At 45.9% G+C, this 22,021-nt stretch overlaps 1 protein-coding gene and 2 long non-coding RNA genes across 5 annotated transcripts in view; 2 read left to right on the forward strand and 1 right to left on the reverse strand.

The window, feature by feature from the left end:
• MXD4 (MAX dimerization protein 4) overlaps window positions 1-9,484 on the reverse strand; it is a 38,411-nt gene extending 28,927 nt beyond the window's left edge. The window contains exons 1-2 of one of the 3 annotated variants that reach the window (XM_066317378.1): window positions 9,323-9,484; window positions 8,635-8,803 (exon numbers count right to left, since the gene is read on the reverse strand). In XM_066317378.1, coding sequence (XP_066173475.1) covers window positions 8,635-8,803; window positions 9,323-9,386 — 233 coding nt within the window. In that variant the 5' untranslated portion in view covers window positions 9,387-9,484. The remainder of the gene's footprint in view (window positions 1-8,634; window positions 8,804-9,322) is intronic. The other 2 variants (XM_066317380.1, XM_066317379.1) reach the window with 2 other exon arrangements.
• Window positions 8,317-8,935, forward strand: LOC136360269 (uncharacterized). Its single transcript, XR_010743442.1, has 2 exons — window positions 8,317-8,421; window positions 8,799-8,935. It is a non-coding gene; the product is annotated as an uncharacterized lncRNA (long non-coding RNA).
• Window positions 9,485-21,813: 12,329 nt separating the features above from the next.
• LOC136359911 (uncharacterized) overlaps window positions 21,814-22,021 on the forward strand; it is a 34,035-nt gene continuing 33,827 nt past the window's right edge. Inside the window, exon 1 of the long non-coding RNA XR_010743377.1 lies at window positions 21,814-21,904. This is a non-coding gene — a long non-coding RNA (uncharacterized lncRNA). The remainder of the gene's footprint in view (window positions 21,905-22,021) is intronic.

Below are 22,021 nucleotides of genomic sequence, written 5' to 3' on the forward strand. Positions count from 1 at the left end.
TTTTTAAAACTGATTCAGCTAAAAATATTCATTTTATTTATTTACACAGCTCAGATTAAAAACATTCCTAAAATGAAGTTGCTGTCGCCGCTTCAGAACCAGCAATTTTCCATACTTTCAGTTTTGTCCCGCTGAAAACATGCCCAGCACGTAAGGATCAAAAGATGCAGAGGCGGTGGCAGCTTTTAGAGCTGGCAGATTATGTCAGAGCTGCTCTGCTGGAGCCTGCTGCAACCCCAGCCTGCAGCTGGGCACGGGGTGCAGAGTGAGGTGCCTTTGTGGAGGGCAAGTGCACAGTCCCTCCAGGGAGCAGAGACACCCCGGGAGGATTCGGGAGCCTTCCTGCACAAATGCTGCCTGCTGCCGAGCTGTCCTGCCTCTCCTTGCACACACCCGAGCTGCTGGATGCTGCACCTGCGTGTGACTGATGGCAGAACATCACTCCGGCCGCAGAGGGGGAAAAAGAAAGCAAAGCTCACACAAGAAACACCCAGTGAACAAATCCACAAGCAATTGATCTCAGGCCAGAGCAGTTCCTGATCCTGCAAGGATCACTTTGTTGTGAACTGCCCCTCTGCAGGTAGAACTGAAATGTGTACAAGGTTCAGCACTGATGCTAATCCACTCTCACCAGAAAGCATCTCAGTGTTGGTACCAAGACACCAATTATGTCAACCATTACCTGTCATCTTTTTCTTAAAAGACTATGTATTCTTTATGTATTTTTTTAACACTTGTTACATCAAGTGAGCCATGATCAAGTAATGTATGTATTTCTACAATGCCGTTTAAGTGCTCCTGACCAATGCAGCAACACTACAAGTGTTATACACCTTTTCTGTGCTACATTAATAGGGCAAGGTGGGCTTGGCCATTTGGCTGTCTTAAAAGGATAATGTTTTTATCTTCTACTCCTACTCTCTACAAGAGATCAGACTTTCTCCACAATCATTTCTCCCCACCAATGTTCACAAAATTGACAAAGACTGTGCTAATCCACCAGTGTTCATGAAAACACATAGAAAACAGAAGTTCAGGAGGGAACCATTGTCTCTAAACACCCTCAACAGGCCCGTCAAAGGCACTGTTCATAGAGAACTTAGGAACCAGAGAGGAAATACAGGCTGGCCTGGATTCATTCCTATGATATGAACTCCTTGACATTTCTGGTAACTAGACACAAAGGTGAACATGATCACTCCAACTGGCCCATTCTGCCAGCTCCCAGCAGTTCCAGTGAGCACACACAGGGACAGCGCAGGAACCACCGGCCAAGAAATTCAGCCTGCACAGAGCATTTTGCTGGGCTGAGAGAGGATGCCATGAGTAGCTGGCAGTCCTGCACACAACACATCTACAGGGCACCTGTGGTACATGAAGGGTGACCCCAGTGTGCTCCTGAGGTATGTCCTGCCAGAGCAGCTCTGGAGCAGCACAGCCGTGGGTGTTCCAGCTGCCAAAACGAGCAGCAGTGACCATGTGCCTCTTGGCAGAGCTCTTGGGGACACAAAAGCCTCAGCGACACGTGGGCACCAGCCACACATTTCAGGAGGTGTCAGGGGCTGATTAACACCCCAACTATTGGACCCTAGGCAGGAAGAGAGCCCTGACATTTACCTAAGAATTGCTCCATCTACAGAGCAAGTTAAATACCCCATTACAAAGCATGACAGGGGTTTCTTTGGTTGGGTTTGTCTTCAGAAGAAATGAACCTCTCTCGAAATATTGGTTTTTATTTCCTTCACTGTCTACAGCACAGTACATTGCAAGAATATCCATCTCCTGCTGTTTATGCAACCTAAAGTGAGGGGGGGAAATGTTAAGAGCTGGTCTCCATACAACCCAGTACCCTGTTTCAAAATGGAGTCTTTTATTTAGTAAAGATAAGATATAGCTCACAATCAGTAAGATATATATATATATATATATATATATATATATATGTATTGATACAAGAGAGACAGATGTATAACTGAGGTTTGCAGGCAAATGGTCTGTGGAGCCTTTCAAAAACGGCTTAAAAAGAAGGAAGACTTCTGGTGTTTAACTCAGGTTCACTCCACTGAGTTTGCATCTCCACAAAAAGCCTGGGGAAGTTTGGGGTAGCAGCTCGGAAAAAAAAGGTAAAAAGGTTCAGATAAAAATAAAGTGAAAAAGCCAACAATAACAACAACAACAAAAAAAATCTGAAAAAACATATATTCAGAGGGAAGGGATAACCAGCATTTGTGCTTAGACTACACTGTTGATCTGAGATATCTCTAATATCCCTTTAGCAAATGCCAAGCAGTTCACTGACTATAAACTTTATTTGTGAAGAAATTGTCAAAAGATGATTTGAAATTACAAGGAAAAACCAAGCAAATGCAGCCATTGGTCTGCAAGATGCTGTGTTACTTCTTACAGCACATCCACAGAGCAACCCCCATCCACCATCTTTTTTTCCCCAAACAAGAATTCTAGGTATTGGATTTCAGCTTTTGGTTGATTCAACATTCAGCAGACACACCTAAGAAATTTGGACAGGTGCTAACTGAGATGGCAAGACTAACACAGAAGAGGCAAGGGCTCCTCCACGTCCACTGCTGCCAGTTTATGGGTAAGCCAGCAGGATCTGCTCACATGCACACTAGATTGAGATTTCACTGCATGCATGATGCACAGCCTGTGCTTCAGTATTCAGACACCTTCCCTACTCCTCCATCCATCTACCCCACCAGACAGGGTATCTGCTCAGCAGGAAGCCAGCAGCTCCTGACAAAAGCAGTGATGTATGGCAGTGCTGCTGTTTACTGCCCTGTGTTAATGGGAGCAGGTCTAGACCGTGACTCACCAATACACTTCCAGTTGCCAACGCACTTTACAGCACTGTAGGGAGCAAAGCAGACGAGTTAACCAAGTACTTGAAACAGTGGCAGCACCTTACCATTGCCAGGGCTTTCTGGTGCAGGCAGGACTGCCAGGGTGTTATACAACCCATGTGCAGGATACAACTCCACCTCAGGTCATGCAGCCATGTGAACTACACTGCCAGCACTTCACCTTTTGTCCAGGCCAAAAGAGTAAGAACAAACAGAACAAGAAGCTTTACAAGGTGCTACACCTTAAGTGTCTGCATCCAGTTCCCACTCCCAGAAGTGCACGTGTGTAAAAGCACAAAGCTTACACCTGCAGTCTTGTGTGAATGCGATTGTTGTGCAGCTTTTCATTGAAAGGATCCAGATTCACTTCCAGGAAATCCCCTGTCTACATACCTAACCTGCCGTGGAATGCACCTGAAAATACTACAGTTCACCCCACAAAGCACAGATGAACCTGAACACAAGCACAGCTCTGCCTATTACTCACTGCTTCTGGGGTTTTTTTTTCCATTTGTTTCAAACTGGACACATTGCTTACAGCCTGTCAAAGAAACAAGTCTGTATGGAATCAATCCACTAAAAATTAATTTCGCATTCTCCTCATAGCGAAATTTAACCGGTTCTGCAGATTCAGCTGGGATCTGGGAACCAGGCATACTGGCACAGCCTTGATGCAGAGTTCTGGCTCCAGGATCACATTCAAATTGGTGCTGCCACATGTTTGCAGTGGCCAGGTCTGAACGTGCTTCTAATACAGTGGCAATTTGTTTTCCTCAACTGCACAAGCAGTGCAGCTCCCAAACATTGCAGACCTACTGCAGTTCCTCAGAAGGTACAGGTCCATTGGTGAAATCTTTTATATTGGGACAAAAATGCATTATTTTGAAGCCAAACATGTCAATATCTGGTGCTGTCTTAGCTTTAGGAAGGCAAACTGAAAAAGAGCTATCGAATTCAGAAATCCAGGTGAAAATTCAGAGGTGCTGTGTCTGCACAGTCTGCTTTGCAATGCTTTATTCTTGGCCATTCACAAAAAAAAAAATTAAAAAAAGAAAAATAAAACAAAAATCAGGCCCCGATCCCTAAGCTGCTTAGTGTGGGCACAGAAAAACATCTGCAGAGAGCAAGGGGCTTGCTCTGTGGGCCACAGGTTCACCCTCACCATGAGCCAACATCAACAGAGGAATTTGGACATTAGGCTCTGTTTTTATTTGAAAATCCAAATGCCGCTTTCATCTTTTTCTGCATATAACCCTTTGCCAGAACACAGCACGAAGTAATGTCTATTTATATAACATATGAGCAAAAATATTAATTAATTGACACAGAAGATACATTTATAAACCAGCATTTATTTTGCTCCCTCTCCTTCAATAAACCAGCTCCTAAATTAACAGGCCAAACACACTGCACCACCGACATTCAATTCCTTTCTCTGAAAGTAAATTTAACCGTGACCTCAGTAGACTGGCATCTAACACTAAGATTTTGGTTTTCGTTTTACCTTATTTCTGACCCTTTCATGGCAAAGCAGCTGCCTGAGCTGCTTTTGTCTGCATGGGCAGACACACACCTCAAACCCATACACAGCTCAAGGTACCCAACACCTGGTGAGTGTCACTGCAGCCAGGCAGAAGAAAGCCCAGTTATCTGCAGGACTGCATGTTCCTCTATCAGAGTGCTTTGCCTTATGAGCAAACGTCACCAAATTTCAGATTTGTGTCGCATTCCTCCTTGGCACATTGCACACGTGTCACCTATCTGTTTCTTTGGACCAAAAACCAAGTTTGACTTCTGAATATTTGTTATTAACATTTCCAAGGCACAATAGCAATAAATCCAGCTGGTTTATGCCTTTTTTTAAATTCTAAGTACACCTTAACAAGAATTATTAGACTGCATGGCATTGCTTTAGGAACTACACACAGCCACTGCTCTGCGGAGACATTTATTATACTATAGTCAAGTACCTGATAAGTATTATTGTAACAAGATGTCACCTAGGTTTACATCCCTGCAAAAGATAATATTGTGCCTTTCTCTAATCTCCTGTCCTCTTTGCAAAACAAGAATCCAGTTTCATTTTCCAGAGGATTTTGGCCAAAATTACTGGGGGGGAAACAAGTCTGAATCTCAGCTGAGGACATGGTACGAACAGCAAACCAGAAAGAAAACAAAGCAGTTTGGTTTGTGTGACATGGGAAAGGGCACATCACAGGAAACCGAGAAGAAAACATCTAAGATCAAGACATTTTAATGTACAAGTGAAACAGAAATGGCTAAAAACTGTGTCTGATTGCTACAAATAGCACTGAGAATATTGTTTATCAATATTCAACTGTTTATCAATATCAACTGCTAACAATCACTTTCAACTTTGATTCAAAGCTAACAGTGGACAAAGCAAAACTGTTAAATTCATACAGCGAACAAAAAGCTTATAGATTTTGGCTAATTAAATGTAATTCTGGTGGTATTTTTCCCCGCACGAATCGAAACCTGCCAAAATTACTTCTCACTCCATTGCAGTCGGGAGGCCAGCAAGCTTTTAGTCCAGACCTGAGTATCCTGTCCGAAGGGCCAGCAGCCTCCTGCCCCTTCTCCTGTGGGTCTGGGCCTCACCAGCCATCCACAAGGAATGGAGGTCTCATCCTACAGTTCCTTACATGAACATCAGCAGCACCTCGGCAGAGGAAGGAGTGGTCCATCTGCCCTTGCTGAAGCCCAGGGCACCTGGAATCCATCCCTGGCTGTCGCTCAGCCCGCAGTGCCTGGCCAGCACACCTGTGCTACACGGGGTACACTCTTCCCCCCACAGGCAGGCACACGGGGGGGGAAACACAGAACAAAGAAGAGTACAGCACACCAGGCTTCCTCACATCTGACAGTTTTTCTCCTCCTCCCCTCTTTTCTGATTTTCCAAGAATAAGGAGATGTTTTTCATGCTTTTATATACATATACCCCATAAGGCATGAAAAAAACCCAACATATGTACATATATACATCTCTCAGTTTTTAATCTGATCAGATGCTGCAAGCAGCAGGATACAAAAATAGATAATGAAAACAACAATGCCCCTGCAGATTTGAAATGTGCAATTAGCTGCTCCTTTCCTACTCCTCCAACTTTAAGTATGTATTTTTAATCCAGAAAAACAATGAAATAATAAGGCATGAATTTCAAACATGTATGCAATCAGATACCTCCCTGCATCTAATGCTCCAAACCCAGTGAGTCTGGAAAATGGTTAAAATGGAACAATACGGACAAACACTTTGCTCGGTGGTTCACATCACCCACGACCACTCCAGATCCTCTGAACTTTGGCCAGTCATCTCCCTCCGTTAATCTTTGAGTTGCTTAGGAAGAATTAACTCTGTTTCCAAAAATTCATTCTAGTCTGGGGCTCGGCCCCTAGAGCCTCGAAGCTCCAAATAATAATAAAACAGTGATGCTGGTGTCTATCATGTATTTTGCATTGCATATTTAAATGTAGGAGTGATTTCTCCCCTGCAAATCTATGTGTGCACGCAAACATGAGCAGCAACTGCTGGACATGGGTATAAAGCCCATAAGGACAATGCAGCAGTACCCACAGGGCCCTGCTGCTGCCCCTCTGTCCCTGAAGGAACAGGGAGCTACACTAAAGCAATGTGCCTCTGCTTCTCACACCAGCCAGCAAGCCTGGTACCCGTGCAGAACCAAACCAGCCACTGTCCCAGCAGCGTCCACACTGGAAATCGTTCCCTGACAAGCACTGTCCTGTCCTGTAATACAGATGACCCATCCCTCATCTCATCACTGCAGCTACAAGAAAAAAAAAATGTGAGTAAATGTATACATTGTACATTGCAGGATGGCATTTTTGAAGGTTGCCACCGCTACGAAGTGAGAATCAAAGCAAAATGCTAAACAGATAAATAAATATAAATCTGCAGGCAGAAAAAAAGCAGGAAGGTAACTGCAAGTGGATGCGTATGCCTCAACTTTAATAACACTTGCAAATCTGTAACCAGAAATCTTTTAATTCTGCTGTATTTGATAGATTACAAATCCTCTCCTAAAAACTCCTGAAAGCAGCTTACAATTCAGACAAATAACTATTTTGCAGCGGATGACAAGAGCCCTAAGAATGGAAACGATGGAATAATAGCTCTGTAAGTAACACAGATTTCTTGAATGCAAGAGACAGACAAGAAATCTGTACAACTGAAGGAGCAATTTACAGCTGGAAAACTTATGAAATCTGTTTTGAATTTTTTTAAAGGCAGTGAGCATACTTTATATGAAAATAATTAAAAATCTTGAAGAGCAAAGTGTCTCAGGACACAAGACACTCCTCCCATTCCTGACGACTTTCTCTTTTAAAATAAACTGTCTTCTCATCCTCCATGATGAGACAAAGAATTCAACTAAAACTAAACGCAAAGTAGGAGTACTGCGATTAACAGCCCCCAAAATGGTTGCCTTGCTTGGAGCAGGGGCATGGGGGCACAATTTGCTCCCCCTCAGTAATCTTCGAGGCACACGGCTCGGCCGCAGCAGGCACCACCAGGGTGCTCAGCAGCTCGTGTTTTTGCTCAAGGAGGGAGTTCGTCAGCTTTTGATTTCGGTTTGCACCTCCGGTGCCCCACGAGCAGCCCCTGGCAATCTGCCGGGCACCTCCCCAGCACCATCCGACCCGGCCGCAGGATGCTCGCTGGAGCAGCGAGAGCGGGCCTGCCGAGACTCACTGCTCCTTTGGAAAACAAGTCACGTGCAAAGCAAGTTCATTTTAGGCTAATTCTACGGGAGCCACGATCCAGCATGACCATGCAGAGCGGAGCCTGCGCCGGGCAGAGCATCGCCGCCCCGGGACGGAGCAGGCCCAGCAGGGCACGGTCCTCGGTCCTGTCCGGAGCAGCCGCGGAAGGGCAGAGCAGGCAGAGCCCCGGGCTGGGCCGGCTCCTGGGCAGGGGCCGGCGGTGTCCCCGTAAGACAGCCAGCCTCCCGCACGTACACAGCCGCTGCCCGAGCAGCAAACAAAGCTGCAGAGCCTGCGCACAGCGGCGCTCGGCTCGTGCCATCGCAGCGCAGGTAGCGGCTGCGGGGCAACAACAAAACGGCGGCGGCGGAGAGGCGGATGGGCGATGACCGGGATAAACAACAACCGAGCCGCGGAACCCCGGCCCATCTGCGTGCGGCGGCCGGGCGGAAGGGCTGGCGAGCCGGCGCTGCAGCACAGCCCGCGGGGAGGTCAAGTTCGCTCCCGGCACCTTCTCACCCCGCACCTCCCGGAGAGGCCGGAGGGCGTGCGGAGCTTCTCCCCCGCCGCCCCGCACACGCTGCCCGCGCCGGAGCCCAGCGCCGCCGCAACCGGAGGCTGCATCTGCTCGGGCTGCCACGGGGAAGGCGGCCGGCTCGCTGCCTGTGGTTTATAAATGAATGCCGGGGGGGAAATTAGGTGCCATGCAAAGAGAAATCTGGGTGGCGATTATGGTGTTAAGGTCTGCAGCAAAAGCCGCTGTCGGCGAGCGCGGAGCAGAAGGAGCGATGAGGGCGGATGGTTCTGAAGTGCAGTGAGTACTAAGGAGATGGTGTACGCGTGGCAGTGTTTATATGAGAGATCAAAACAGAGCCAAGCCCATCCAGGGGAAAAATGGCGACTACCGGGATGGGGAAAACTGAGACACTGGATTAGTTATTATTTTTCATAAATGTATGCACTGCACATAAGCTAGACACATTGGAAAAGCTGACGATTCATTCTGAAAAAGCGGTGCGTCTATTACCTGTTATTCTGGGATTTTCTGGCCATGGTGCCTGCCTTTGTTTTCTTTCTGGAATAGTCACTATCGAAGGGTAACACTGATGCATAGCCATGTTCTGCTTCTAGGGACAAAGTCAGCATTAGTGGCAATATATTTTTTCCATGCATTTTTTTCCTCCTTTGCAGGAACGCTAGGGTAAAGAACAGAATTTTTCCGGTTGATTTGTTTGGATTTTATTCTGGCATCTCTTAACGAAGCGAGACAAAAAAACGTAACTCGGTAAACCAAAGGGGAAAAAAAAAAACAACACCGAAGTGTCGAATTTTGGAGGATTATTATTAAAAACGAGGCGGATCATGCAAACCCTTGTCACGCTGCGCTGGGGGAGGGGAGCTGCCATACAATCACCGACTGCCACACACGGAGCGGCGAGAGGGATCCTGAGCGCTGCCACACGCACCGTCCCCATCCAGGGCGGCACAAACAACCCCCTTCTGGTTCGCTTGGGGGGTTATATATATATAAAAAAAAAAGCTAAGATCCGAGCAGCGATGCTCCCCCAGCGCGGTGCCGCTGGCGCAGCCCGGGTCCCCCCCGGGCAGGTGCGGGCTCGGGGCCGCTGCCCCGGCCCGGCCGCCGCACAACAAAGGCCGAGAGCGGCTGGGAGCGCCTGCGGGTGCCTGACCGACTGCCCGCCTGCGCCCTGTACCTCGGTCTCTTCGCTCCAAGTACTCGGCCGCTTCCAGGAGGATTAACAGGGAGTTCAATTCCATGGCTGCCCGTCCCGAGCCCCCCGCGCCGAGTTCACGCGCGGGGACTACCGAGCCCTCGGTTTTAAGGCACCTACATTTGACACAAAGTGGACGGGCAGCCCAGATAGCCAATGGCGAGTGGCAGCCGGGCGCGGGGCGGGACGCAAGGAAGCGGTCGGGCCAATCGGCGGCCAGAGCGCCCCCCCCCGTCCGGGCAGGGGATGTTGACAGATCCCCGCCGCCCGCGCCCATTGGCTGTCCGTGTAGTAACAATTTAGAAGCCGAAGCTTAGCAACAGCACGTGGTGGCCCGGCCCCCTCGCCCGCTCATTGGCCGCTTCTTGCATGTTAAGAAGGCAGTGACCGTCTATTGGTGCGCGAGGCGTCATGCAAATGAGGGCGGGGAAGGGGGCCAATGGGGCGGGAGGCGCGTGCCGCGCGGCGGGAGGCGGGGAGCGAGACGCTGGCAGCCAATGGACGGGATGGGGCGTGACGTTGCCGTGAGGAAGCGGTAGGCGGAGGGCGGGGCCGGCGGAGGCTCCGCCCCCTCACACGCGCCGGGCGGGACGCGCCGGGCGGGCGCTGGGGAAGCGTGAGGGAAAACGGGAAAAGGGACAGTGTGCTGGCGGAGCAGCTCGTGAGGGAAAGTATGCAGGAAGTGAACGGGGACGAAAAACACGATACAAACGGGCCGCTGGAGAGGCTGTGAAAATGTGCCTGGCACGCGCGTCCGTGACCCCTTGCGGTGCTCAGGCGAGAGAGGAAGACGGCAGCGCTGTAAAAACACGGACAGGGATATAAGAGAATTACTAAACTCTACAGAATGGCCTAACCTGCTGAAAAAGAGAAACAGTGGAAAGCTCTCAGAAATGCAGCCACAGTTCCTGCCAGCCTTCCAGTCCTTGCCAGCATATTCAGCTGCCTTTCGTCATCTGGATACACAGAAGCCGTATACCAGAATAGCCTGGCTCCCGGCGCACAGGCTGAGCAGGAAGAGCTCAGCACCTTTCCTGTCCACACCATCCTATTTGCGCTGCTAACTCTGCATCCTTATCTCAGATAGCGGCTGCACAGCTGTTGCCTAAAACTGGTTGGTTTTAACAAGAGCAAGTGTCGTTTTAAAATAGGCATGTTTTAAGCTGTGCTGTGATCACACGTTGGCACATCTTCAGGCCAAGGGTGCCTGTGATCAGTCCTCCTGCAGGATTGCACTCGGGCACACAATTGGTCCCATTGGTTTTGACTGAACTGTTTGGGTAAGAGCTATTCAATATACAGGATGGATGCAGAGTGTTGTCCTGTGTGTTTATTCCTTGGCAAAAGATGTCAGCCAGAATTTCCTTTTAAGAAGATAATAGCAATTCAGATTAAAACAAGGATTATGGTTTACTGGTTTTTTACAGCATTGTAGTAAAGCCACATACACATTACACCTGATCTTGTATTAGTCTGTATCTTATTGCCCCAGATGCACAAGTGTAAGGTGGCTCTTGAACATTGCTGAAACACAGATCACATTTTACTGCCATTTGGTCCAGGCATCAGGGATAAGAGAAAATACAAGGCAGTGAAGAAAGCAGCATTGTGATTGTAGTTTAGGAGAATTTTGTATCTGTTTGGGAAAAGTCTGACTGTGAATTACAAGGGAAAAGGGAATTTGGTGCATAGATTGCAAGGGTAAAAAAAAAAAATTGCTGTAATATTTTCCACTTGCTGCTTGAACTGTTGAAATCCTGCTGCATGTGGGTGAGACAGTACAGTTTTTACTGTAAACCCATTGAACCTTATGGCAGTTTTGCTGTTAACTGGAAGTAGGTTTAGACACTATTTGACATTGCCTTCTGTTACGAAACAGCATGAAACCATATATGCACAGGTTTGCTTTGTCCCCACAGGAAAGGAAGTTCCCTTTGCCTGACCACATGTGTAGGGCACGTAGTGAGGAAGATGCAGAGATGCCCAGATCATTGTTCTCTACTGCATCCACAGCAGTACCTCAGATCTTCAGAACACATATATTTGTGTATTAATATAGAAGTCTAAATGATCTTAAACTGTTTTGTACGTGTGCGATGGAATCAGTCATACATCCAGAAAGGCAGATGAATGTGCTTGGTATGTAAATGCTTGTGTGAAAGCCCAGGACTCAGGTATGAATTTAGTGATGCTCTGAATGCCAAAAACTCTGCCCCACCACACTGTAAGCACACAATTTTACCTGGAAAAAAACGTGGAAACACAGGGGTACAACAAACACTGCACAAGACAGTGCTTCGGGAGGGTACACAGCCCGAGCTGAGCACCCTGCCGAGCACTGCCCTCACCAGACACTCCTTGGAGCTTGGACTGATCCCACTGAGCTGAAGCTGCCCCCTGCACTCCCCGGTACCCAAACTCAGCACCTCTAACCACTCCCGAGGTAAAAATCATTGCTCTCTCTGCTTTCAAATGTGGACAGAAGTATTTGGAAGACAGTTGTTTTAAGGAGATGGAACAAAATTTCACATTCATATTGGCGCTTTTCAGGGCCTTATGCCTCCACACTTCCCTGCACAGAAAGGCTGCTTTGGTAAGTGAGGAACCACTGAAGCCAGCAGGACTATGTGCAGGAGAGTGTTGTGCAAAATAGGGGCCAGTGCCATGACAAAAGGCACCCAATCTCTGATCATGGTGGCTCTTAGCTTCAGGAGTCATAAACTGTATTAGTCTTCCAGAACTGTGAGCATGTGTGTAACCCCATAGACTCAGAGAGCTGATGAAATCCAGGGTAAATCCACATGCATTTGGGAAGGACAGGGCTGACATACCTAACAACCACTGACACACATTTACCTGTAGTTGCATTGAAGAAGCAGCACAGCAACAACGTGTTAATGCTGAGAAATTTTATCAGGATCCTTCTCAGAAGGAAAATAAAAGCTTTTAAAATACCTAGAAGGAATCATTCTGGGTCTGGTTTTATTTGTGCCAGGGAACTAGTTTTGGTGGTGTCAGTGTGGGGGCAGAGGTGTAAAATGGGTGTGAAAGAAGATCAACCAAATTACTTTCAGAACTGAAGGACAGGCTCTAAGATAGTTGTGTGCTCGAAGGCTTTGCAGATTTGTGTCTCTAAATAGCTTTCTTCCATTTCTACAAGCAAGCAGCAGGAACAGCTAAGTGCTAAAGAAACAGCTGGCCTTTAGTGATAAGGGGTAGCTGTCACTTCATGGTGAAGTTTGAAAAACTTTATATTTAGAAGCAGAAGGGAGAGCCATCAGCAGCCACACCCTAAAACCTGAACTGTTCTGCAGTTTCTTTGCTGCATGCACTTGGTGATTGGAATGGTAATATTTACAATTTTAAATGTTACAGTGTCTTTCTTTTCCAAAATCCGTCCTGTGGCATGACTTGGCATGTAAAATCAGTGACATCAGAACTGTTGACTTCCCTTAGCTGTGGTGAGGGCAGAGATCTGAAACTGATGATGAATAATTCAAGAAATTTCATTCACTATTTCCCACGTATGGCCTTAAATAAATAGGCCTACCCTGCTTTTCAGATTTGGCTCATTGTATCTACTGTGCTTTTTTCTTGCCACTTTTAAAATTCCGTACTACATCATATCCCTGTGTCCAGAGATAAGCCCTTCACTGTGCCTTGGAGTCCATTCCTTTGTTTTCTTGGGTGTTGCAAAGTTTAAGTAATTAGCAAAGACTAACTTGTCTGCCCACATAGGAGGAGATCTGCACTCAGGGCTGGTACTGACAAATTTCATCTCCCTGACTCAGTATCTTAAATTCCATTTGATTCCTCATCTTACCTGTGATTCAGATCATGAGCTCGGTTTCCTAGATACAGAAACCAAACCACCTGAAAGTTGAAGGTGGAACTTCTGGAGGAAGTTTCAAAAATAATGATTTTGTCAGTGCCCAAGCACAGTCTGAGACACTCTGATTCTATTTACTCTGCCAAGTAAAGTAGTTCTCCACCCTTGATCTCAAATGGCAGGTGTCACTGCATCTGCTTGGCCCTGTATCTAGACTGCTACTGGTGCACATGTGGCTTTTAGTCATCACTTTATTTTATGCATAGTTTGCTTTTAGTTTGGGGTGGTTTCTCTAAGTTCAAAGTGCCTGAAGATGGGTGGCAGCCCATCAGAGAGCTGCTTTCAGACCTTAAAGCTGAGGTTACATGACATGAAGGTATATGGGATTTCAGAGTTAACGAGTTGGTGCTGCAGTGTTGAGGGACTGTGTCCTGTGGAGGAGTCATGTCTGTGCAACCTCACCCCTATGAGCTTTCTGGGTTGGTCCTCAACCTGTCATACCCCTTGAGCTGCACCCAGGCGTTGGCTCGGAGAAGAGCTTGGTCCAAGGATCACAACAACAAATAGCATGGATACTGTGGATTCCTGTGCACCTGAGTGGCTTCCATGCTTTTGGTGGGCTCTCTATGTGAAGCTCACTAGCCTAGCTTGCTGCCTGGCCTTGACCAGTTGTTTGCTGCATTGTTTGAATCACCAGCTTTCCCAAAGCAATTGAATTTTTCCTGATTTTGCTTGGGATTTAGCACGGGCTGATGTAATGCTGTGGTACACACATGCTTGAAAGCCAAATCTAAAAAGAAAAAGTACTTCAAACTGAATGCCAGTCTCTTGTAAGGTTCTTTTCGTGTTAATTGCTGCTATTATGAAAGACAACATTTGTATCTTAGTGTCCTTGAGAGTTTGGCTGCAGGGAGCTCACATGCCCCTCTCCACCAGCGCTCCCCGACCAGTGAGACGTGCAGTGCCCTGACGCCAGGCCCTGCAGCCATTCCTGTGAGCAGGCATGAAATCGTTCTTAACTGATTGAAGTGAAGCATAGATTGAAAAGCTTGAGAGACACTGCTTTACTCCGTCATCCTGCTCTGCCTGAAGTGTGCCTTGCTGTTTTAAATAGCGTCATCCCAAAAATCCCGTCTGCCACTGCCACACTAAAAGTGCTTTACAGAAGGCAGTGGTATCACTGCTTTTGTTTTAAAAGACAAAAAAGAAACGAGATGGGGCAAAACCACTGGCCAGTACCACTCAGCAAAGGCAGGGCAAGGATTGGGAGGATGGCTGGGCATCCCAGTGCCCCGTCTGGCTTGTATGGCATTATGATATACTGCAGAGTAAGAATTTGTTATGTTATTTCTGATCTGAATCTCAGAAATGTCATGGCCTTATTACATTCCCTTGGTGTAGGAAAAAGGCTTTGTATTGCATTTATCTTCCACAAGGGGCCTTGTGTACGCTTGTATTGCATTAAGCTTTCACAAAATATATAGACTAGTGCAGTGCAAAGAGGCTTTGAAGAAATCATGGCTCAGACCCACTTTCTTAGAGTGCTTTTGAGGGGCATGGGCATCTGCCTGAGGTCACTGCTTGAATGAGCCGGCAAATTAAACATTTCTCCTGTAGCTGATAAAATCAGGCCTTCTTGTTGGGTGACTTTAACACAAGCACATCATAGAGAAGTAAAGAATACTCTACCTCACTGTGATCATCTTCTAAGCTGCCTTGATGCTTAGCACCCTACTGTAGTCCAGGACAGACAGAGAAACAGAGCAGGATTGTGCATTTGTGCTACCAAATGGAGCTGAAACCAGCCTGCCTTTAGAAAACAGAATGTTCACTAAAAGAGGGAGGAAACTGTGAGCTTTATGAATAAAATCAGGCAGTGGTAACACAGTCTCAATTACATCTATCCTCTGAATGTAAAAAAAATAGCATTTTCTTACCAAAGGTACTTGCATCCTGTGTATCTGTCAGTCATGTCTTCTGAGTTTATAGGAAGAAGCCCCAATGAATTTGTATTGGTTTTTGGTGTGAAAATCTGTCCAGATATAGAAGAATGAATTCATGCATCCTATGGAGACCAACAAAGTAGTTAGCAGAAAATAATTTATAGCATATTCGTTACAGAGGAGGAACCAAGAAAGAAAAGGTTATATTTACAAATTAAAGCATGGAAATTTCTCACCTGGGTGCTTGGACATGCAAAATCTACTGAGTTTTAATCTGGGTGAATCAGCTGATGAAATGAGAAGGAAATTAGAGCTGTACATGCAATGTCTTTCCATAAACCCATTCTCCAGGAACCAAGTGCTTGCTTACCTATATGGGAGAACAGGTTTTATCAGAGGACAGATATCTATAACATATTAATAGGGCTGCAGCAATTATGTATGCAAATTGTTGAGTTCTGTTCCCAGTAGGGGAAAAATAATACCTAATGTGGCTGATGCAAATCTGCTGCCAGCCATAGGAATGTATCATTTGTGTCAGCTGTGATTGAACCAAAAGCATCGGTGATGGGAAGATTGCAGGCACATCCCATATTGTACAGTAATTATAATACTCTGCATTTCTATAGCATGTCCAACTCACACATTTTAGACTGCTTAGTCAAGATTTTCCAGTTCAGGAATTTAATAGATATTCATAATTAGGTAAATAAAATGCTGTTCAGTTGAATGATGGAGTAATCAGTATTGATCCTGAGCCTACTGGTATAGTTGGGCCAGTATTATTGTGGTGGAGATAAGAGAGCTTGTCCATCAATACACACATTTGAGAGAAGATCAAAACAGCCCAGGTGGTAAATAGCCTGGACACTTGCCTACAGGACCTAAAATTAGAGATCAGCACAAAGACTTGGCAGGTGAACACTCAGCAGATGCTGTCTTATCTCTCTATTTGGTTTGGAAGAGTGGGGCTGGCCCAAAACACGTTGAAATCAATTTGTATATTTTCCTTTATTTCAATAGGCTATGCACTAGCCTCTAATCAGTTGTGGGCCTAATCAAATGATTTTTTCTCATTGCCAGCTAACTACTCCTATGGAGAAATGAAACATGTTAGGTGAGCACTCTGTAGGAACTGTATCAATACCGCATGGTTTGGAAGAAAAAACTATGGGCTTGATTTCACAGTGTCTTACAGTCTCCTATTCCACCTAAAACAAGGACCATTTCCCACTCTTTTATTGGTATGAGTACAGAAACTGAGTGAAGAGTCAAGTGGAATGAGTGTAACAAGCTCCCTTCCTTATGCAACACAAAAAAACCCCTACAGCAAGCAGGAAATCATCAGCTTTCAGCATCCAAGAGAGGAAGGAGAATGCATTTAAATTGCAACAAGGAGGTTGGATATCAGCAAAATGTTCTGTTGGTGAGGACAGTGAGCACAGGGCTGGGATACCTGGGGAGCCTTTGGCACCTCCAACTTGGCTCCAGCCCCAGGCAGGGGGTGGAGCACGCAGAGACTTCCTGGGCCACTGTTGGCAGAGCCTGGTTGGAGTTCTGCCACAATCTGAGGAAAAATGCAAGGCAAGGACAAAGACAAATTCAGTGCCATCACTTTGTAGTGACAGGCCACTTGCTCTTTTTGACACATGGCAAAGCAGGAAATGTGAAAATGTGAAATCTGCAATTAATTAGATAATGGGAAATCAATCATGCTAATAAGTATTTAAATGTTGTCAGACTCCAACTATAGCTTTGTGGATAGGACTGATCTAGTGATCACTTTCTTCAGGAATCACAGGTGGAAGGCTGCATGGGTCTGGCCAACTGATGTTATGTGCAGCTTCCCCCCAATAATTTCCAGCTAAATCTTCAAGCTGAGTGTTAGGTTTGAGGCATTGCATGAGGCACTGAATCTCAGCAAAGGGAAGATCTTTGCTAAACAATCCAAAAAAACGTATTTGACATCATGGAGGGGAAATGGCCTCCACAAAGCGCTGAAAGCAATCTTGCATGCCAAAAAAAGGGCCACTTAAACTGCACTGTGTGTTTGTGGACCAGAATCTAAGATGCTGTAGCATGTAGTGGTTATGACCCAGCCTTATGGGACCCATACAGCACTGTGTCTGCAAAATGTGATATATGCAAAATGCAAACATTCATATGAGTCGGCAGTGCCCTGGCAGCCAGGAGGACCAGTTGTGTCCTGGGGGGCATCAGACCCAGCATCACCAGTGGGGACAGGGAGGAGATTGTCCCATTCTGCTGTGCTCTAGGGCAGCCTCACCTCAAGTTCTGGGGGCAGTTTTGGGTGCCACAATATAAGCAGGATATAAAGCTACTAGAGAGCATCCAAAGGATGGCAACAAAGATGGTGAAGGGCCTCTAGGGGAAACTGTATGAGGAGAGGCTGAGGGCACTTGGTCTGTTCAGCCTGGAGGACACTGGAGGGAGACCTCACTGAATTAACAAATTCCTCATGAGGGGAAGAGGAGGGCAGACATTAATCTCTTTTCTGTGATGACCACTGACTCTGAGGCTCTGAGGGAATGGTCTGAAGTTGTGTCAGGGAAGTTTAGGTTGCATATAAGGGAAAGGTTCTTTACCTAGAGGGTGACTGGGCATGGAACAGGCTCCCTGCAGACGTGGTCACAGCACCAAGCCTGACAGAGCTCAACAAGCACTTGGACAACTCTCAGGCCCATGGTGTGTTTCTTGGAGTGTCCTGTGCAGACACAAGAGTTGGACTTTGATGATCCTTGTGGGCCTCTCCCAACTTAGGATATTCTATGATGATATGATTTAGCCTCAGGTAGATGTTTACCCTTCAAGTGTCATGTAGAGTGCCATGCCCTTTGTGTTGATTTGAGCATTAATCAAAAATTCCAGTAACAAGGTGCTAGTGAGATGGAAGAAAATGGGGGGCAGGATGGAGAATTTGACTTGCTTGCTTTATTTGTTTTCCTTCTAGCTTTCCACAGGTCTGTTTTTTTACCTTGTACTTGGCTCTATGTCTCTGATCCCTTCTGTCCTGTTTTTGTTCGCCTTCCTTTGTTCCCGACGGTTTCACGCTGTTTCCATTCCTCTCCTTTTGTGTGACACAGATTCTCTGCCTGAGCCCCGTCCAAGGTGTTGGACTCCCTGCAGTTACAGCACAGATCTCAACACCAGGGACATGACTTCCTGCTTCTCTGACAGCATCTGCATTGTGTAAGTGAATGTGTGTTTTATCAGCCCACAGAAAAGAAGTTTCAGGGCATTACTTAATGGATTCTTCTTCTTCTACCTTCCTCAGGACACTGGCAGCTCCTCACATCTTTTCATTGTTGCTGGTCTCTTGATATCTACAGGAGACTACTCTAGATGATCTACACACAGTGAGAGAGCTTTGCTTAATGTGAAGACAGTCAACACAGAGAACACAGATAAAGGAATGAGAAAGTTGTTATGAATAAACCTTCCCTATGCAGAGAGAAGTAGAAACACAGAAAAATCCCTGGATCTCATTACTAGAGGAATGAGATACCTGTAGTAACTTGGATATCTTGCATCCAGTTCAGGACATTCATCACAGGGTTACACAGGGATGGATTTTTGCTTTTTTCTCCCTTTCAGTTGCACTAAGGATGGTGGAAAGTAGGACCTGTACCAGACAACTGACACAGCAGTATTGGGACAGGGCATTTCACCACTCACTCCCTCATGTGGGAAAGTCTAACTTATGCTAAGTCACTCTGTCACCTCTCTGTTTTTGAATGAAATGTTGAGGGTTGTTTAAAAGTGTTAAGTATATTGGCAGCTATCCCAGGGGGTGAGAACATCACTACTAGTATATTTTTCCATTCTTCTATTTTAAAAAGTAATATTCAGAGGCACACTGGTAAGACTTAAAGCTTTAACTTCTAATAACCATCTGTCTGGAGTTTGCAGACACCCCTAATCTGCAGCTACAAGGTATTTGAATTAGCATCCTAAGTCCTATGAACTCAGAAAGTCCCTGAAGAGAGGTAACCTCTGATTGCTGAGCAATAGTACTGCTCTGAAACACTGACACAAACCACTCTATAGCTGTGCATGAGCAAAGGCTGACACAACCACACAAAAGGTATCTTTAAGTCTTTTTTGACATCAAGTAGAAAATCCTTATCTTTGGTTTCATTCTTCTGTTTGCATCCTTGCCTGTGCTTCCCAAATTCAGATACATTTTATACTAGACAGGCAGTATGATGGCTTATGGAAAAAGAGGTCAGTACTATCACCTCAGTGTGACCTCTGTTTTCATTGTCTGTACCTTTGACATCTAATCAAACACACATTAAACTATCCAAAATGCACACATCTGGGCTCTTTGTAGAGTATGTTTGTTTTATTTTTTAAAGCTTTGCTTACCTGTGGAGTCTACTATTTATTGTATGATGCTTTTTGCCACTTAGGCACTATGCTTAATGAGATTTGTAAATTAATTCTCTCCTGGGGTTTCACTTTGTGTGTTCAGAAAGCATAAAAAGTGTTAATGACATGCTTCGAAACACACACTGGTTACATTAGTCATCCTCTCAGCATAATAGTTTTATGGAGAACACTTTCAGTTAAAAAAAAAGCCACGTTTCCTTTAATCCAGTTTCTTTCCCCCACTTTTGATCCCTAGAGTTATGTTACATGTTAGTAAACAGCTACACAACACACAAAGGCTGTAATTGAGCTTTTTTTTTTTTCTTTTCTTTTCTTTTCTAGAGGAAAAGAGCTACTGTTTACATCTTGAAATCTCTATTATTACTTTTTATGATATATTCCACTGAAAACATTTTCATACAGGAACTTTGCCTTGTTCTGGAAGATGGAAAGCTGGTTGTAAAAATGAGCACTGCTGAATCACCACATGTCTTCCTCTGCTCTTCCTGAGCTATTTCCCCAGCCCGGCAGTACCAACCCACGTCAGGGCTGATGCTAGATGGGAAAGGGCAGCTTGGATGGGGAGCACCAAACTCTCCCATCAGTGCTGCCCATACCTTCCTGGACAGACCATCTATCATACACCATGCTCCTTCCTTGTCAAGCTGTTCAAAGCACCTCCTAGTCAACAAAACCCTTCTGTGGCAAACATTGCAAAGTGGGAAAGAATTTGCACAGCAGAAAATATCACTAATGTTGGTGACATGTTGGAGGAGGCGGTGCTTGGCCAGCACTGCAGTGCCCCTTGGCAAGAAAGGAGGACTGCCATGGTGACTGCACTGCAGCCCGAGAGCTGCAGTGATAACAAACTACAGCAGATCACCTTGGAAGTGAGGGGTACTTCCCAGAAGTCATTTTCATGGACAAGAAGTCCATTTCCACAGACAAATGTGGCAGCAGTCCTCACTTTATGCCAGTGAGCCCAACAGAAAATCCCTTCTCATACTGCACACTCACCCTTGTACTCTCTAGGAGTCTTATCTATACCCCCCACCCAAACCCACACACTCCCCCAGTCTCTCAGCCCTTTGTGTTTCACAGGAAACAAGTAGATAAACCACGTCTTTCAATTTCCTAATTATGCAAAAACATAGAAACTCCTAAACTTTCAGAAGCTCAAAAATGCTGAAGTGGTTGGAAAAAACAGGCAAAGAGAAGACCTGAAACCAAATGGGGATTTCACACTGGGATGTCTTAAATATTACAAAGATGAGGGGTGTGCTCACAGCACACTCATGTTTTCACTGAAACAGAACAGTGGTGGATGGTAAAGAGAGACCCATCTTTGAGGAAGGACCCAGCAGGAGGAAAATCTTTTGTCTGATGGAGCAATCCATGATTCTGAGAAGAGAAAACATTGCGTTGATTGTTGCAGAGAGGAACTTACTCGGCTCAGTGGGGAGGAACCTGGCTCTAGCACTGCTCTCCAACAGGACCCTGGGGATTACTAGACATGTTTTTGGCCAAACCACTTCTTTTCTCCCAGCCTCCCTCTTTCCTTGGATCTGTGCCTGCCTCAGAGCTGTGGGATAACCAGGACTTCATCCATTCTGCACCAATGTGGGCACATGGAACTGCAATAACTGCATGCAGTGGAGCCCCAGCAAGAAGCCAGAGAGCAACTATGCCTGTGCTGTTGCTCCCCCATTTCTAAGTGCCACAGTCACTGCCTGTCACATTGCCTTCACCATAGCTGTATGTGTTCCTGGGACACCTGGAGAGGCTGAGTTCATCCCATCAGTGCAGCTGCTCATTCCCCTTCTCCTTGGTTTCACATGTTCACTCTCAAATCTTCTCTTTCTTGCCAGTTGCTTCAGACCACGTGATTTAACCCTTTCCAAATTTTCCCATATTTGGTAACAATTTGGGGAAATGGGAAGGGCGTCCAAAGAACTGAACCTGCAGGGTAGGTGGGCTGGTGGTGAGTACAGCCTGTTGGAACCCACTGCTGCTAGTAGGGAATGCTCATGGTACTAGTATCTACAGAGCCCTTTTATCCCCCGATTCCCACATCATAGTAGCCTGTACAGGTCTCTAGCTTCTCACTTGCTATTTCCTTGTTATAATGCCTGGGTGGTTTTTTTTGGTGTTTTTGTTTTTGTTTTTTGGGAGGTGGGTTGTTGGGTGGTTTTTTTGTTTTGTTTGTTTGGGGTTTTCTTGGTGGTTTTTGGTTGGTTGGTTGGTTTGGTTGGTTGGTTTTGGTTTTGGTTTTGTTGTTGTTGTTTTTTTCCTTGGGAAACTGAGTGACATGGAGGAAGGAGGATTCCCTGATTCTGGTGAGTTCTGGCAATGAGTTCCACAATTGTCAGCGAGATGACAAGAAACCCATGTCATTCACAGGTAACAACTCACATTTGTTTCCTTAGCAGCTCTTCTGTTCTCTGGCACATTGTCAAGGATGAAGGGAGAGGGTAGGTTCATCAAGCACTGCTGGCCAGGCTTGCAGGCAACTTGCAG

Source organism: Sylvia atricapilla, chromosome 4 (genome assembly GCF_009819655.1).
Source record: "Sylvia atricapilla isolate bSylAtr1 chromosome 4, bSylAtr1.pri, whole genome shotgun sequence".
Classification (NCBI taxonomy): Eukaryota; Metazoa; Chordata; class Aves; order Passeriformes; family Sylviidae; genus Sylvia; species Sylvia atricapilla.